The sequence below is a fragment of the Mixophyes fleayi genome, chromosome 6 (genome assembly GCF_038048845.1).
Source record: "Mixophyes fleayi isolate aMixFle1 chromosome 6, aMixFle1.hap1, whole genome shotgun sequence".
Classification (NCBI taxonomy): Eukaryota; Metazoa; Chordata; class Amphibia; order Anura; family Limnodynastidae; genus Mixophyes; species Mixophyes fleayi.
In genome coordinates, this window is record NC_134407.1 from 20,251,458 (window position 1) to 20,271,137 (window position 19,680).

A 19,680-nucleotide genomic window follows, 5' to 3' on the forward strand; every position below is an offset into this window, starting at 1 on the left:
GAGGGGGGGCATGATCAGAGGTCTGTGAGGGGCGAACATATGCAGAGATCTGTGAGGGGGGCATGTACAGAGGTCTGTGAGGGGGGCATGTGTAGAGATCTGTGAGGGGGGCACGTGTAGAGATCTGTGAGGGGGGGGCATGTACAGAGATCTGTGAGGGGGGGCATCTGCAGAGGTCTGCACAGGGGTAGGCACATGTGCAGAGGTCTGTGATGGGGAGATCTAAGAAGCATGGGGGGCAGGTAGGGAGGTCTGAGTGGCATGTGATGGAGTTTCAGAATATATGTGGGGGCGTTTTGTGACAAGTAGGTTCTGAGGGGATGTCGAAGTTGTTTTGAAATTAAAGGTATGTGAGGCCCTTTTGGGGGTTGGAGGGTTGCCCATCACTGCTTTAGTAAATGTACTTCAAAGTTATTTTTCTGAGAGTAGCAGAACGAAAGTTCACAACAAGGTTTACAGATAAAAAAAAATACGGAGAGAAGATGTCTATAATAAAACTCAGTGTATTGACCAAATTCAAGAACGTGGACTGGTTGTTAAAATTACCCTTTCTGTCTGTCAGATTTTAACCACAACTTTCTTATAATGCTTAGCTGTCTATAACATAACCATAAACCTTTACCTTATCACTTGTGCTATGTAATAACAGACAAGACATGACTTGTTGGCAAATTAACTCTGTTAATTGAATTAATCCTGCACTGATATGGTAGAGGAAGAACTCTCTGAACAATGCTAATTAGGATGTCCCATCAATTGTCCCATCCTTGGGACATCCATATTTATCCTCCATTATTAACTAAGTGCGCGGTTGTAGTGTCTCCCTAAACTTGCACAATAATCCCAAGGCATTCTGGAACCCAAACCCTTCTAGGCTAATTGTAAAGCACAGCAGGCCAGTCTCCAGGGACTGTACCCGCACTGAACCTAAGTCGAATGATTGAAGTGAATGGTAGTGAGTAAACTTCTCACCACAATCCATGTGCACTTTAGCAACCTTCTTTATAGCCTGTACAGTGTTCTCCTGCCACAACAAAAGTCGCACCAGTCTCGGGACTCCAGGTCGGGCATCGATCCCTTGCACCAAGCTGTTCCACATACCACCGGGTCTAGAACAGCATACCCATACTATACCACGGTCAGTGCACCAAGTGGCTAACCATACCTTCAGGGCTAGAACAGCACACCTGTACCATAACGCGGGCTGCGCACCAAGTGGCCCACCATACCTCCAGGGCTAGACCAGAACACCCATACCATACCACGGCCAGCGCACCAAGTGGCTCACCATACCTCCAGGGCTAGACTAGCACACCAATACCACACCACGGCCAGCGCACCAAGTGGCCAACCATACCTCCAGGGCTAGAACAGCACACCTGTACCATAATGCGGGCTGCGCACCAAGTGGCCCATCTTACCTCCAAGGCTATACCAGTACACCCACACCATACCACGAACCCCCGCACCAAGTGGCTCATCATACCTCCAGGGGTACAAACAGTACACCCATACCATACCTCGGCCTCTGCACCATGTGGACCATCATACCTCCGGGGCTACAACAGCACACCCGTACCATGCCTCGGCCTGCACACCATGTGGACCATCATTACCTCCGGGGCTAGTTAAGCACTCCCGTACCATAACTCGGCCTCTGCACCATGTGGCCCATCTTTACCTTCGGGGCTAAACAGCACACCCGGACCATACTTCGGCCTGCACACCATATGGGCCATCATTACCTCCGGGGCTAGACCAACACACCCGTACGATATCACGGCCAGCGCACCAAGTGGCCCATCATATCTCTGGGGCTAGACCAGCACACCCATACCAGTTACCAGAACTTGTGCACCTCCAATCACACAGCCTTGGGCCAGTACCATAACCTGGGCAACGAGAGCACCAGATCCAGCAGTTGGGAATGGGTAGGAGGGATGCTTCTCTGAATCCCAAGAGAATTGGAGGACTCCTCCTTGCTCTTACATAGTCTGTCCCCTTGATCCTGCCCCCTCTATGACCTGTACATAGACATCACCACCTCTGTGCTTTGCTAATCCTTAGTGAGGCCAAATAGTTATGTACACAAACCTCAGCTTTTAATTTTCCTCAGGCTTAATCCATCCCTCGGCTCTACTTCTTATAATGCAGATCATGCAGTTCAGGAAGCTCCAGCTCTGTTCCTGATGCCAGCTTGCTCTCTCAGATCTAACGACATTTATTGGTCTCCTTGTCTGGTTGTCAAAGAATTCTGGTAGATTCCTGCAGACATTCTGAGTTCACCTCAGGTTACCTGCAGATTGCAGACACAGAAGCTGATCTGCATCAGAATTTTTCACTCACTGTCTCACACTTCCGGGTAGCAAAGGTGAATCCTATTCAGAATTAATTCTTCATTTACAGAATTGGTTATTTCAGCAAAACATACAAAGGACTAGCTACTCTTCACTATTTTATGCTCACCCAGGGAAATATGTCTATGTAACCAGTGGCGGATCCAGGGGGGGTTATCGGGGCAATCGACCCCCTAGCAGCACAAGTCCTTTAAATTTGGGTCCAAGACGCCGATCAAAACAGGTGGAGGTGCGGGACCAATTGTAGGTGGTGAGTGGGGCCAGCCAATCAGAATAATGGAGGGGCATGATTATGCAAAATTGCCCTCCTTAAATATAAAGTCTAGGTCCGCCTCTGTATGTAATACTGGATATTATATACATCAGGACACAGCATATGCAGCAACTAAGATGTACAATAATCTCCAGACACTGTGACCAGAGAAAATTTTATCCGCTGCCCTATCTTAGGTATGTCATGGCTTCCACAGTGCTAGTTCAGCCTACAATGTCACGTTGGGGGACAAACTAGTGTTTTCACGTATGAATGAAACTGGCAGTAAGATTGCCCATTTAATCACATGGTTGTGCTGCTTTATCAAATTCCATCTGACCCTGAATTGTAGAACAAGGATTATAATTAAAATATATAAATCTTATAATTTTTATAAAATATAAAATTTGCAAGTGATTCTATTCTTATTTTACTCCTTGGAGATCTTAGGACCTTGTGGGCAAAGGAGTTCTATGTACTTAAAAGGTCAAGGGGTCTATTTACCATTAGTGGCCAGTGCGCAGCAGTAACTATCATCAGGGGCAAACACAGGATTTGTAGAGGGAGGTTTCCACACTACGCCACAAGTGGGCGAGACCAGCATGCATGAGGGCGTGGCTATAATTTTAGACAGTACTTGGCTGCTCTCCAACTCTTTCTATCCCCATAATATACACGGGTAATGCTGCGTGGACTACTGTTAGATGCACACAGCTCTCCCTTTTCAAGCAGAGCTGTGTGAAGCGGGGGCACGGTCCAGCCACCTCAGTTGTACAGTGCCTCAGGCTTGGAGTGGGGTTTCCAGGCACCAGAACCCTCCCCCCTCGGTTTGCCAATGATCATATTGTATCGCCGCATATCATAGTGATACTAAGATAATAGTACCGCTGCTATTTACCAAGCCAGGCTCAGGACTAAACGAGCAAAAAAAAACAAATGCTGCTGGCGAAAAGAAGAAGAGACCCTCTGTCGCTATTGTGCATAGTGGTGGGACCTGACGAGGCATCCGCAGCAGTCTCTCCAGCGGCCATGAACCCCTTTAAAAAGTCAAGATCATCATCATCATCCTCTATTTGTATAGCGCCACTAACTCTGCAGCGCTATACAGAGAACTCACTCACATCAGTCCCTGCCCCATTGGAGCCTTCAGTCTAAATTCCCTAACACAGAGAGAGAGAGAGAGGACTAGGGTCAATTTAATATCAGCCAATTAAACTGGTGTTTTTTTTAAGGATGACGGCATAGAGCAAAGCTTTTCAACGCTTGTTAAACTGGGTCAGATCACAGTCCCCATAAACATCTAACGGGACTGCAGTAGTCCACATAAAATAGGTTAACTCTTTATGTATTGTGAGAGGAGCTGCCATTCTCCAGAGAAAACAACTGTTTTCTCCTTTTTCTTTGGCTCATCTCAGCTTCATAAATAGACCTCTATGTTTACTTTACTTTAACAAACTGAACTCTTTAATTGTAAGGCGCCCATAACCCAAATCAATTCTTAACCTCTGCACCCTCTGATAGACCCAGTTGAGTATTATGATGGTGTCTGTAGTACTATACTTCTCTTGCGTTCCAGCCAATCCCACCGTGGCATATGTTAAATAATGCAATATTAATTCCTTTCCAAGTGAAACGAGGTCTAGGAAGCAGCGTAGCTCACAACACGCATGTCTCTGCCCAGTAGTATTCTCAGTGTAGGAACACCCAACACTGGAACACAAAATTCTCTCTCACTGGGACATAAATGTGCCGTCAATTAGAAACAGCCGTCACTCTTCTTGGTAAAACAAGCATTACAGACTTGTGCAAAGAAACAGCGGAAGATTGATAACGCAGCTCTTCGTTTACCATCACCGAAAGCTGGAACCAATAATAATAAATCTCCCAAGCTGCTTTTTTTTTTTTTTTTTTTTTTTCCCCCTTTTGCAAATATTCATGGTGATAATCTTGTTTTTGTTAGAGGTCTTGACAAAATTACAGAGATATACATGACTGATATTTTTACTGCTCAGTTGTTTAGAAATGTCTCTTGCTACAAATCAATCCTTTTATCGTGGCAGACATACATCAATATTTTTATGACTCTGGGGGGCCCACCCTGTCGCTGGTTATGATGTTATCTGCACTGTCTGGAATATTTAAAAGTTTTGTAAAGGCAGATGTTTTTGGCTCACAGCTTGACAAGATTCCATGGACAATGGCGTAAAGGAGTTGTCCACTCATTTGTAATCACTTCATTTAAATTCCTCCAGTTGATAATAAAATGATCTGCAAACATTGTTATCCCTCTGGTCTTATTGTTCATTAGCAGAATGTGTAGCAAAATTAAAACTTTTTTTATTGTAGTACCGTGTCAGCCAGAAAAGTCTATGTGATGTTGAACACTTTCGTGTCAAAAAAGACAAAAGTATTATAGGAGTGATACCTTTATCGGCTAACCAAAAGAAAATACATCTAAAATAGGTCAGCTTCTCTGCAGCACTAAAAGTAGTATTCTGGTCGGTTTAGCCAGAGGCCCAGAGGGAGGTGTGGTAGCTGGTATCAAGTCCATCCCCGGCGGCCCAGTGTTGGCGATTAGATGGCGATCTTGCCCCATCAGAGCAGGGCTGTGGATGGGGGAGAGTGATTGCGTGGGCAGTCGCACCGAAGCTTGAGTGTAGCCACATTGTTTGAGGAACATAAAACATGTCTAGTGGCCATGACTGTGTCACAATCTTGCACTTGGAAAAAGAAAAGATAAGCTTTCAGTGTTCTGTTAATGGAGCATGCTCAGTGTGTTCTCTTCAGATGTCAGTTCCTGAGCATGCTCAGTGTGTTCTCTCCAGATGTCAGCTCCTGAGCATGCTCAGTGTGTTTTCTCCAGAAATCAATTCCTGAGAATGCTCAGTGTGTTCTCTCCAGATGTCAGCTCCCGAGCATGCTCAGTGTGTTTTCTCCAGAAATCAGTTCCTGAGCATGCTCAGTGTGTTCTCTCCAGATGTCAGCTCCTGAGCATGCTCAGTGTGTTTTCTCCAGAAATCAGTACCTGAGCATGCTCAGTGTGTTCTCTCCAGATGTCAGTTCCTGAGCATGCTCAGTGTGTTCTCTCCAGATGTCAGCTCCTGAGCATGCTCAGTGTGTTTTCTCCAGAAATCAGTTCCTGAGCATGCTCAGTGTGTTCTCTCCAGATGTCAGTTCCTGAGCATGCTCAGTGTGTTCTCTCCAGATATCAGCTCCAGAGCATGCTCAGTGTGTTCTCTCCAGATATCAGCTCCTGAGCATGCTCAGTGTGTTCTCTCCAGATATCAGCTCCTGAGCATGCTCAGTGTGTTTTCTCCAGATATCAGTCCCTGAGCATGCTCAGTGTGTTCTCTCCAGATGTCAGTTCCTGAGCATGCTTAGTTTGTGCTCACTACTCTCCTGCTGCCTCTGACCTTCCGTCATTATTACTCTTTAAATAGGGACCCGTTGTATAAGTTCTCTGCAAAGCCATTTTATTCTGATTGTGTTTGCTGGCAACCAGACCTTTGATCCTGACTTTGTGGACTTATGGAATCCCTGACCTTGGTTGTTTTTGGACGTGCAAGCCAGTGACTGATATCTGCACAGATTATTTACCTGCATTACCAATAATACTTTGTCTAGTCTGGCCTCCAGCCCCTGATCTCCTTTACCATTATTTTCTGTACCTGTTCGCAATGCATACCTGTTACAAGTATAGCCTACCATAGAGACTTCTGATATCATCCAGCCTCTGTTGCTCAGTTTTGTGATAGTGTGCGGGCTAAATTCTAAGAAATATAGTATAATGCTGGCTTTCTGTAGTAATGGTAACATAGTAACATAGTTGATGAGGTTGAAAAAAGACACCAGTCCATCAAGTTCAACCTATTTTGGATCTCCTGCGATCCCTCTTATATTTGAAATTGATCCAGAGTAAGTAACCGCCAATCTGTTTCAATTGTGAAAATCCCACAGACTTAATATTGCAGTCCTATTTTTACCCTATATCCACTATTATCCTACATTTTAATTGACGGTGGTATCCCTGGATGCACTTTTCCGCAAAAAAATTGTCTAACCCTTTCTTAAACATATCTATTGAATCTGCCATCACAGCCTTCCCTGGCAATGAATTCCATATCTTGACTGCCCTTACTGTAAAGAACCCCTTCCTTTACTGATTGTGAAATTTCCTCTCCTCTAACCTTAGTGGGTGACCGTGTATCCTGTGTATAGTCCTTGGGGTAAAAAGTTCCCATGAAAGTTCTCTGTATTGACCCTTAATGTATTTGTACATAGTAATCATATCTCCCCTTAGACACCTCTTTTCTAAAGTAAACCTGCCTAAACTGGCTAACCTTTCCTCATAACCTAATGACTCCATACCCTTTATCAGTTTGGTCACCCTTCTCTGACCCCTTTCTAGTTCCAAATTATCTTATCTAGTGGTGCCCAGAACTGTACTGCAAATTTAAGATGGTCTCTAAGCAAATACCTATTTATAGAAACAAAACACACACCTTATAGTGTCCAGAAATGTTATGGTTATTAGTTCATATGTTGGTTTTGGTATGGTAGTCCTAACCTTTCAAACTCGCTTGGTAGATGTCAACTTAAAATTCCAGCTTAGAAGTAAATTGGTTAGCAAACAATCTGCATGGGCATTTTCATCATAAGGCAGAAAGATTTATAACACTAAGTTTCGAGTTAAGTCATCAATTGGGGAGACGTGATTAAAAATTATGTTACAAAATGAACATGAAACAAGATATAATTTGCATTGAAAATGCAGCAGCTCTTCTGCCTGGAATATTTATCATTCAACATTAGAAAAAGACTTGTTCTCTAACTGCGGCGATGCAGATACCACCAGTAAGTGTGGATGGATTTATGGCGCCTCTTATTTTATTTGTTAGATGCATTTAAGTGTTGTTCTCTAGCACAATAAAATGTCGCATCTGATCAGTAAAACTGCCAGGATCAAAAGCCCGTACACTGTCTGCGCTAGGCAAAACAAACAGCGAGAAATCAATTGGGAACATGTGGCTTTACAGGTGTCGCTGAGCCACTGTAGCGACTGGCAAAGCATGCTGGGAATAAGGAAAGATAAACCTCTAAGGGGCCAATTTATTTCTTAAGCTGTAAAAGAAGAATAATGATGAAATGTTTAAAAAATATTTTCAAAAAATTTTAACGGTGTTGGAGCATTCTGATATGAAGAACGGATGTATTTAAATGAATAAATCCTCTCTTCAAGTATTCTCCCCGACTATTGCTATCCTGAGATGGACATAGCGATAGGAGGACAGCGGTGGCGAGTACGCCAATCAAATAGGCTTCCCCATGCAAAGAGAGGAGCTGCAAAACTAATAGATGGTGATAACTGGCACTAGCTAACAAAGGGCCTTTGATAAATAGGTAGAAGGCCTAAATTCGACGGAGAGATGGGTTTTCTCCCTGTTGAAAATAGGACCCTAAAAGAGGATAACCCTCTATCAGAGGAATCTGCACAGAATAAATGTATTTCATGACATTCTCAGGAAACACATATAGATGGCACCATTATTTTAAGGGTTGTCTCCCTTTTCGATGGCCAACTTATTGGCTTGTGCATGCCCTCATTCATCTTCTGCTACAAGCATTGCTTAGGGCAAAACTCACAGGCAAAACCTCATGTGTAAATGCATGGAAGCGCTATGTGTTTGTCCATGCATCTGATTAGCTTTCGGCAAGTGGTTCACATGCAGTTCATGTGACTTAGTGGTTAGCACTTCTGCCTCACAACACTGGGGTCATGGGTTTGATTCCTGACCATGGTCTTATCTGTGTGGAGTTTGTATGTTCTCCCTGTGTTTGCGTGGGTTTCCTCCAGGTGCTCCAGTTTCCTCCCACACTCCAAAAACATACTAGTAGGTTAATTGGCTGCTGACAAAATGAACCCTAGCCTGCCTGTGTGTGTTAGGGAATTTAGACTCTAAGCTCCATTGAGGCAGTGAGTGATGCAATGTGAATGACAAATATTTTCTGTATAGTGCTGTGGAATTGGTGGCGCTATATAAATAAATGAGGATATGTGCTCGATGTTTGCAGAAGCATCCAGAACACAATTGCTACACCGAGCTTTTCCCAGTCACATCAGTGGCCCATTCATTTTAATGGGGTTTCAATTGACATGAAGGGGTTGTGGAGATGAATAGCTCTGTACAGTAATGCAAATGAGCAGCATTTCACTGCTCCCAAATCCCCAAATAGCCCCATGCTAGACAGGCTAGGTTGGGGTTCCACAAAAAACAGCAGAGACACACAAGCCCTTTGCTGAAAGTAGTTGGGGCTCTTCCTGGCTCCCCAGGGCTGTGGGGACTGGGGTAAAGAATTATATTGGGAATGCTGGACTGACAACTTTGCACCTCAGTGGTCCCAGTATAAAGTGATCCATAATACACAAAAGACATTTAAATAAAACACAAACACACAAACGCTAAATCAACTTCTACTGAAATAAAAAAATCCCAAACCAGTTGATAAGTATGTTTTTAAAAACAATCATTATTTATAATCCAATAGGCTTTTCTTCTTGTAATACAAAGGGTATTCATCTTATTTTAATCCATGGGAAATTCTCTTTACTTATAATCCAATGGAATCTTCTTGAAATCTAATCTTTTTAATTTGTCCAAGTGAAATCTTATGAATTTGTAATCCAATTGAATAATTTTTCTGCTAATCCATGTGAACTATGTAACACCTCCTTTGGTATTATGCGTTGTGAGGGTGTATATACATTGAGTGATGTACAGTTAAGTCCATAAATATTGGGACATCTACACAATTCTCATATTTTGGGCTCTATACACCACCACAATGGATTTGAAATGAAACTAACAAGATGTGCTTTAACTGCAGACTTTCAGCCTTAATTTGAGGGTATTTACATCCAAATCAGGTGAACAGTGTAGGAATTTCAACGGTTTCTATATGTGCCTCCCACTTTATAAGGGACCAAAAGTAATGGGACAAACTAAACAATCCTACATCAAACTTTCACTTTTAATACTTTGTTGCAAATCCTTTGCAGTCAATTACAGCCTGAAGTCTGGAACGCATAGACATCACCAGACGCTGGGTTTCATCCCTGGTGATGCTCTGCCAAGCCTCTACTGCAAATGTCTTCAGTTCCTGCTTGTTCTTGGGGCATTTTCCCTTCAATTTTGTCTTCATCAAGTGAAATGCATGCTCAATCGGATTCAGGTCAGGTAAGTGACTTGGTCATTGCATAACATTCCACTTGTTAGCCTTAAAAACTCTTTGGTTGCTTTTGCAGTATGCTTCGTGTCATTGTTCATCTGCACTGTGAAGCTCCGTCCAATGAGTTCTGAAGCATTTGACTGAATATGAGCAGATAATATTGCCCAAAAAACTTCAGAATTCATCCTGCTGCTTTTGTCAGCAGTCACATCATCAATAAATACAAGGGAACCAGTTCCATTGGCAGCCATACATGCCCACGCCATGACACTACCACCACCATGCTTCACTGATGAGGTGGTATGTTTTGGATCATGAGCAGTTCCTTTCCTTCTCCATACTCTTCTCTTCCCATCACTCTGGTATAAGTTGATCTTTGTCTCATCTGTCCATAGGATGTTGTTCCAGAACTGTAATGTTTTTTTTTAGATGTTGTTTGGCAAACTCTAATCTGGTCTTCCTGTTTTTGTGGCTCACAAATGGTTTACATCTTGTGGTGAACCCTCTATATTCACTCTTGTGAAGTCTTCTCTTGATTGTTGACTTTGACACATATACACCTACCTCCTGGAGAGTGTTCTTGATTTGGCCAACTGTTGTGAAGGGGTTTTTCTTCACCAGGGAAAAAATTCTTCTGTTATCCACCACAGTTGTTTTCCGTGGTCTTCCGGGTCTTTTGGTGTTGCTGAGCTCTCCAGTGCATTCTTTCTGTTTAAGAATGTTCCAAACAGTTGATCTGACCACACCTAGGGTTAGATTTACTAAGCTGCGGGTTTGAAAAAGTAGGGATGTTGCCTATAGCAACCAATCAGATTCTAGCTTTCATTTATTTAGTACCTTCTACAAAATAATAGCTAGAATCTGATTGGTTGCTATAGGCAACATCCCCACTTTTTCAAACCCGCAGTTTAGTAAATCTAGACCCTAATGTTTTTGCTATCTCTCTGATGGGCTTGTTTTGATTTTTTAAGACTAACGATGTCTTGCTTCCCTGATAGTGACAGCTCTTTGGATCTCATATTGAGAGGCGACAGCAACAGATTCCAAATGCAAATGTCACACCTAGAATCAACTCCAGACCTTTTACCTGCTTAATTGATAATGAAATAACGAGGGAATAGCCCACACATGTCCATGAAATAGCTTTTGAGTCGATTGTCCTATTACTTTTGGTCCCTTAAAAAGTGGGAGGCACATAGAGAAACCGTTGTAATTCCTACACCGTTCACCTGATTTGAATGTAAATACCCTCAAATTAAAGCTGAGAGTCTGCAGTTAAAGCACATCTTGTAAGTTTCATTTCAAATCCATTGTGGTGGTGTATAGAGCCCAAAATATGAGAATTGTGTCGATGTCCCAATATTTATGGACTTGACTGTAGGTGCTTCTCACCTCTGTACATGGTTTTCAGTGCCTCCACCCAAATCACCACTTCTTCTGGGGGGTGTTCTTGAAATACACCAGGGGGAGATTCGGGAAACCCCCTGCCCAGTACTAGCACACTGTGACACACTGTGTGCTGCAGAATCCAATCCAGCACATTTATTGAACTGGAACCACTAAATGCAGCTTTTGTGATTTTATAGGAAAATAGACTTTGTATAATATTAAATAAAAGTGTGAACAATATAATACAGTGTGGATGAAAGCAGAGCACCAACTCTTACTATGAACAGCAGGTTAACACAATAATTCTCAATAAAGCAATAATATCAACAGTATAAGACATAAATATTAATTGTCACAACCTTAAACACTAGACCAGGGTTTCCCAAACCCAGTCCTCGGGGTTTCCCAACAGTGCAGGTTTTCTGGATCACATCTGACATAATTAGGACCACCTGTGGATCTGTTACAATGTGTCAGTCAGTAATGAATACACCTGTGCTCCAGCAAGGAGATATAGAAAACCTGCGCTGTTGGGGAGCCCTGAGGACTGGGTTTGGGAAACCCTGCACTAGACCAATATATCATATTTAACCTTACTGACTCCTGATATTGCAATTAACTCAAAGGGTGAATGCATATATATTTACTTATATTTTTACCATATACTGCCAAACACACACACTGGCAGCACTCAAAACACACCACACAGATGGAGCAGTGTACTGCACGTTGGGGCCCTTCTATATGAATGGAAGCAGAATGTGTCCAATTTGCAGCTTTTAGGGGTCTTTAAATCACTTAAAGTAAGGTCCAACAGTCACAGTATGCAAACCCTCCTTGCTTCTTGCATCCTGGGACTTGTAGTTCCACAACTTTAACACCAGAGAGATCACCTTGTGGTATAAACTCAAATGCTGTTTAAACAAACACTTGATACACATTTATCTGCCCACTCATCTATCCCTGACTCTTCAGCCCTGATGGCCAGATTAATCCAAACCCCACTTGAACAATAACAGATAAGTAAATTAACCCCTTACTTATCTGGGCAGCACGGTGGCTCAGTGGTTAGCACTTCTGCCTCACAGCGCTGGGGTCATGAGTTAAATTCCTTACCATGGCCTTATCTGTGTGGTATATGTATGTTCTCCCCGTGTTTGCGGGGGTTTCCCCACCCTCCAAAAACATACTGGTAGGTTAATTGGCTGCGATCAAAATTGACCCTAGTCTGTGTGTGTGTGTGTGTGTTAGGGAATTTAGACTGTAAGCTCCAATGGGGCAGGGACTGATATGAATGAGTTCTCTGTACAGTGCTGTGGAATTAGTGTCGCTATATAAATAAGTTATGATGATATGATGATGATGATGATGACCTGCACCAGTGTGGTCCCAGTATATGAACCTCCTACAGCTTCAGACTGTGACTTCCCAGCAGGTTCTATTCATGATACACTCTGCTCTATCTCTCAAGACTGTCTGTTCTCTCTGCTCGGACCATCAATCCAGAGCCCTTATGTTTAGGGTCACCTTATCTGGACACAGCTCAGTCTATCTCATGATGCTCCTCCCTCTCCTCCTCCCCTGCCCTGGGGTTTCTCAGTCTTGTTAGGCTCCACCACCTTTTCACAGTAGCCTTGTGGAAGATGTAGTTTCTGTTCCTGAACTGGTAAATAACAATGTCGCGCTGGCAGTGCATGTCGGGCGTGACGTCATCACGCCCGCCCAACATCCATTGCGGGGCGCGACGGAGGAGGAGACCAGGGAGGGAGCCGGATCGCCAGCTGACAGCACGGTAAGTATTTTCTTCTTTTTTTGCAGGGTTTTTTTTTTCTGCCTCTGGAGGGCCCCCATGGGCTGCAGGGCCCATATATATAATCATTTTTTTAATTTTTTTTATATATAGGGGCCCCGGTGCACTGCTGTGCCCGGGGGCCCAAGAGGTTCTTAAGAGGGCCCTGTAAGGGACCCCACTCCTGACCCACAGTTTGCACATTTCTGGGTTACTACAATATTCTATGGCTGCTGCAATGCAAATTTTTTAGTGTCTTTTTTAACACTCAGTTTGTTCCCATGTTATGTATCTAAACCATTGATATAACAGGCCCCAAATGATTTCTTTGTTATGCAATACAAAATGTGAAAAAATACTGAAGAAACTGGAACAACTGAACAGTGACATCTTCTTCCTATCCTGATGCAAAAAAGAGAATCTAGTTCCCAAAGGCCTCATGATCAGGAATCCAACGCAACACACCTACAATACTCACTTCTCACGAAAACTTTGCTGCAGATCATCTGAACGACTGTGAAATCACCTTATTGGACTTTTCTATAACAAGAGGAGAACTATCCAAGATAAGATTAATTCCCTAAATAACACAATACAGGGACCTGTGTCATATCCAACCAGGAAAGTACTATGTGATTTCTTTTATAAATTACAACATCACCTAATCACCAATAATCAAAAGAAATTCAACAGACTAAGGATGAAAGCTGGTCTCAATGTGTCAGACAAAAAGCAAAATTTACATAACAATTTGGACACATCGTCATCTGTTGTGAACCTCTCACAATATGAATCAAACACAGTGGAAAAGAGTGTTTTATCCAGAGGAGTTACATTCTGTCCCACAACACCACCTGACACGGCTCAGTTTTGCAGTGATGTGGAAGAATTCTTCCGAAGATTGCGGCTAAAGGAATTCTTTTATGACAAAACAGATATCACATTACTAATTGATATGCAGCAAGAAAATCCTAGAAAGAAAAAGAGGACAAACTGGTCCCCACAGTCAGGACACAACAAAACTATGGATCACTATATAGACTGTTTCAGAAAAAAAGTAAAATCTGAGATTTTGGACAAACCCCCACAAAGTGACACACATCTCAATGTGGAGGAAAGGAATGCTATAAATTCATTAAAATCTAACAATAATATTGCCATTAAACCAGCAGATAAAGAAGGAGCTGTAGTAATTATGAACACATCTGATTACATTCAGGAAGCATACAGACAGCTCTCGGATAAAAAATACTACACTCTGATAATGGAAGACCCCACCAAACAATACACAGAAGAAGCTATAAAGATCATAAATGGTTTCAATCCTGTAGCAACCTCTCTACTGGACCTTATACCGGACAATCCCAAAATGGATACATTCTACATACATAAATAAGGCAATCCAGGGAGACCAATAATTTCTGGTATTGGGACCTTAATGGAAAATATTTCTGGCTGGATAGAGAATGTTCTGAAACCCCTGGTGAGATGAACACCCAGCTATATCCAGGATACCACGGATATTCTCTGCAAACTTTCAACCCTGGGTCCACTACCAGAAGGCTCAATACTGGCAACTATGGATGTGGAGTCTCTGTACTCTAACATACCCCACGAGGATGGCATAGCCGCATGCCAACACTATCTTCAAAGAAACAGTCTAGACACGGAGCCGACCCTGCAGCTAATCAGGTTCGTACTCAATCATAATTACTTTTCTTTAGGGAAAGACATATACCTGCAGTGTACGGGGAGTGCCATAAGTAGTAAGATGTTACCTCAGTATGCTAATATTTTCATGGCTAAATTAGAGGAGGAATTCTTATCAACTTGCACAATGAAACCTCTTCCGTTATATTGATGATTTGCTACTAATCTGGACGGGATCTGAAGATGAGCTGCTGACTTTCCATAACAACTTCAACAAATTTCAGCCAACCATTAGACTGACTCTTAACTACTCACGATCTCAGATACATTTTCTGGACATGACCCTATACAATAAAAACAATACGATACAAACATCAGTCTATCATAAACCTACAGGCCGCCCAGCATATCTGAGATGGATCAGCTTTCACCTAGGCCACATAAAGACGTCCATCATTTACAGTCAAGCTCTGAGATACATTCGAATTTGTTCAGACAGTGAAGACAGAAAACACCTGGTATCACTGAGAAATACATTAGTGCAACAAGGATACCATCCAATAGTTATAGATTAACAAACAGAAGGAGGACAACAGCAGGGTGCCCCCTAGTGGTAACTTACAATCCCCACATGAACATCTTGGGAAAAATTGCAGCTGACCTTCAACCCATTTTTCAGAAAGACAATAGACTGAAGGAAATATTCCCAGATTTACCGCTCCTTTCATACAAACAGCCTCCAAATGTAAGAAATCTCCTCATTATAAGTGCCCTCTCATCACCATCAGAGACTGGCACGTTCCCTTGCAAAAACCAAAAATGCAAAACCTACACCCACCAGCAAACACAGTTCACATACCCAACACACAACGGGACTATAAAATCACTGACACATTCTCATGTACATCCTCCAATGTGGTGTACATGATACAGTGTACAAGATGCCTTGAGGGAATTTACATTGGAGAGACCAAGCAGAAACTACAATCCAGGATGAATCTGCACAGTCACCAGTAAAGAAAAGTCTGGACCCCATCCCCTGTGTGTAAACACTTCTCCGGACCAGGACACAGTGTGACAGATTGAAAAGTCCTAATACTGAAAGGTCTTTTTAAAAATGACAGGCAGATTTGATTGTTTATCTAAGCAGTGTGGATTGTTCAATATAACTGATCTGCTGTATGTACTCTGCAACCACTGCTATGTTTGTAATATGCTTTTCTAAAAAATTCAATAAAAACCTTTTGAGTTAAAAAAAAAAAATGACAGCCAGAGAAAATTATGGGAATTCAAGCTGATAAGAACATTCCAGTCATTGACACAAGGGCTCAATCTAACACCTGGATTTATGACCCACTACTTGGACACACTTCACACTCCACAGCAAAGTGACTCCAGGGGGTAAATGTATGAAGCTCCGGGTTCTTCAACACCTGCGAGTTCAGCGTCTTCAGCGCTTAAATTTAAAGAGGCGCTGCATTGTAAAGGGAAGTTTCCCTTTACAATGCAGCGCCGCTTTAAATTTAATTGCCGAAGACGCTGAACTCGCGGGTATTGAAGAACCCGGAGCTTCATACATTTACCCCCAGATCTTTGAACTCATAGGACTTTTACCTTCCATCCGTAACGAAAACCTCAGTTTTATTACTTTAGCTTATCTTAATGATATATTATCCACCCCTGTACAAATTTCTTGATGTAACAGCTTTTAAATGTTGTGCCTTTTCCTCTGGCATTAATTTGTAAAGTTGCCTGGTGAAGGGGCCTCCGTGTTCTGAAAGCTAGTAAATATAATAAAAATATTTTTGGCTAGCCAATAAAGGTATCACTCCAGTAATACTTTTGTCTTTTTTGACACGAAAGTATTTAACATCACATAGATTTTTCTGGCTAAAACGGCATGGCAATAATAATTTTTAAAAATGTTTTTTTTTTTCTACACATCTCAATACAAAATGGAAACACTAGGATCCATAAATAATTACATAGGTTCACCTGTCCCCCACATGAGCAGGGGGTGAGCCGACCCTAAAACTTAATGTGACGTCCTTTACCACTAAATTGCAATTCAAAGGAGATGGTCGCATTCCGTTATATTATATACAGTACCAGGATGCTACATCATTTTATGTAAGACAAGAGGAGTTAATGTGTGTGCCTGCCTTTTTTTTCTTCCTTTATTTGTTACATTTCCTTTCCTTTCTGTTTAGTGATAAATTAAAGTAACTAAGTCTATTTAAATTATTTTTTATATTAATTTTCCAAATCATCAGTTTTCTAAGCCAAGGGCTGCAGTATATTGCACTACTAACTTTAGACAGATACACAGTGATATAATTTGCAGGGAATTTCATTCTTCAAACAAAAAACAATAGCTCCCAAATCATTTTACCGCTCACGTCCAAAACATCTGCAGTTTTAAAGAGAACTTTTGTTCCCCCCCCCCTATTTGTGCATCAATTTCAGTAACAAATGAAAGTGTGAAGAAAGTGCGTTTATTCCAGACAACGGGCCATCTCCTGATGTAAACATAATGTGCATCCAATAATTGTACGGAACACAACAAATTTGTCTAGAACATACCCACGGTGCATTGCTTACCCTTTGTAAATAATCTTCAGAGTATTGTAAAGTGTCATTCAGAGAAACGCCTGAGAGGTTAAAATGTTGGCTACAGGATCCAGGAGCCAGTTTTAGATGTTCTACTTTGTAAAAGAGGTGGCTGCTTGTAGAATTAGCCTGTGGCTCTAGGACATATGCTCTGTTTTCAAGTGTAATTAATCCCCTGAAAATAAATAAACAACGTGGTTACTGCAGAATGTATTTAAATATTCATATGCTGTGCTCTCTATCTGCATGGCTACGAGCCTGGGTATCACATAGTGTAATAATACAGTATACACACAGCGGCGCACGGAGGATTGCTGACCCCCCCCCAAAAAAAAAAAAACCGAGAAAGAGCTGCTGCGCATGCGCTGCAGCTCTGTTTCGCCAGCGCTGTCCTATACAGCAGCCGCGGCGCTGTCTAGGAAGCGTCTGCAGCGGTGCTGTATACACCGCCGCAGACGCTTCTTTGACAGCGCCGCGGCTGCTGTATAGGACAGTGGCCACTTAGTTAGCGCAGGGGGGGGGGTTTCTAGAGACTCAGAAACCCCCCCTGCGTGCGCCACTGACACATACCTATAGTATAAGTCAACATGTAACTGTTACATTATGCATAGAGTACTGCGGAAGAGGGACTGTTCAATCCTCTACAAGAGTTACAGTGAGGATAGTGACACGGACGAACCTCGATTCACGACAAAAGGAGAGGTGCTCTGGGGCGCAGCTGCTATTTCTGTAGCCACAATACATCATGGGCCTCATTCGGAAAATCAGAACGCAACTTGTGATTTAAAATAAGAGAACAGAACGTAGTTCCATAGTTCAAATCCAAGACGTGTTCCGATTTGTATCTGGTTATCAGTACGCTATCTTCTGTGCTAACTGAAAAACCAGAGTGCAGTATAAGCACAAGAATATGTGCAATATTAAGTCACACCCCAAAGAAATTATAAGATAAATGAACAACTCTGATCAGTATCATTAATATAAATATGGTCAGTATAAAAAAATATTTTTTTTAATAATAATAATAATAATAATAATATATTATTATTTTTTTTTTACAATAAATACATAACTCAAGATGTTCTTAATACGTACTGTACATAAAATGTGTTTTTTATGGTCTATCGTACTTGCATAGGCATGTTTTGTGCTAGATAGTGGCAGGCGTATGCAGGGCTGAAGCTAGGGTTGTGCTATAGTGGCGACTGCCAAGGCGTAGTGCTGAAGGGGGTGGGGGGCGCAGTTTATGGATATTTTAGGTTCATTTGACTAAAATTGAGGAATAGGGGTCGGCATTTTTCTTTCTCGCCCCAGGAGCTACAATATTAAGTTACGGCTCTGAGCGTATGTGTACTTCCAAACAAAGACTATGCCGTGTCAGTCATCACTATGACGTAGCTGGTGCATATGATACGTCTGAAACCAAGGGATATATTTACTGAGCTACGAGTTTGAAAAAAGTGGAGATGTTGCCTAGAGCAACCAGTCAGGTTCTAGTTCTTAATTATTTACTACATTCTGCAAAATTACAGACTTTTGACATTTACGGTTATGGACAAAGCAAAAAGAAAGGAGCAAATCTATTCTTGGACAAACCAAATTGCAATTTTCTTTTTTGCATGCAGGGAAAATTCTCTCTGCTTTTGCGCATAGTTACTTACTCTGCCGGAATGTCCGGGAGACTCCTGGAATTTTGAGAATTCTCCTGGGAGAGCAGGGTAACCTCCCGCATCCTCCCCTCTTTGTTAGTGTAGTGGGTGAGGGCGGGGCTAATTGTGTCACCATGGCTCCACCACCTGTTGTAATAGGCTAAAATTGGCATAGTTTGACATAGGGGCGGGGCCAGAATGACACAATTCAAATGGCCATGCCCCCAGGACGTGGCAGCTTTGGGGATCTCCAAAGTTGACAAGTGTGCTTTTGCATGTAGCACACTAATACTGGACACCTTTATCCTCACACACCCCCTTCCAACACTAAATCTGTAGGCACATTTTAAATTTGCCTCCCGTACAGCGAAATTTTGTAGTATTTTTATTTTTCTGTTTAGTTCTACTTTAGAAGTAATAATTGGTACGGTGTAAGCTGTTAAAACATATCTGTTGGATGGGAGACCTAGCACAGCAGTCAAAGGAAAATAAAAAAAATACATTAGGTTGTGTCTAAAAGACTGTAAAAATGATCCTATCATAGCTGTATCTACCACTATGATAGAAAGGTCTTGGTGAAAAGCACAGAAAAGTAAAGCAATGTGTTAAAAGACGAAGAAGCAATAAATCAAAGAAAAACACGATGGGCCTCAGTCATTAAGGAAAGCAAGGCAAAAAAAGGAGTAAGTTTACTCCTGAACTAAACCATGTTACAATGCAAGGGTTGCAAATTAGTTTATTATTTTGCACATAAGT

At 42.1% G+C, this 19,680-nt stretch overlaps 1 protein-coding gene across 6 annotated transcripts in view; it reads right to left on the minus strand.

The window, feature by feature from the left end:
• Window positions 1-19,680, minus strand: part of ADAM12 (ADAM metallopeptidase domain 12) — a 399,327-nt gene that overhangs the window by 151,915 nt on the left and 227,732 nt on the right. For all 6 annotated transcript variants that reach the window (XM_075215979.1, XM_075215980.1, XM_075215982.1 and 3 more), the window contains one exon: window positions 17,267-17,450. In XM_075215979.1, coding sequence (XP_075072080.1) covers window positions 17,267-17,450 — 184 coding nt within the window. The remainder of the gene's footprint in view (window positions 1-17,266; window positions 17,451-19,680) is intronic.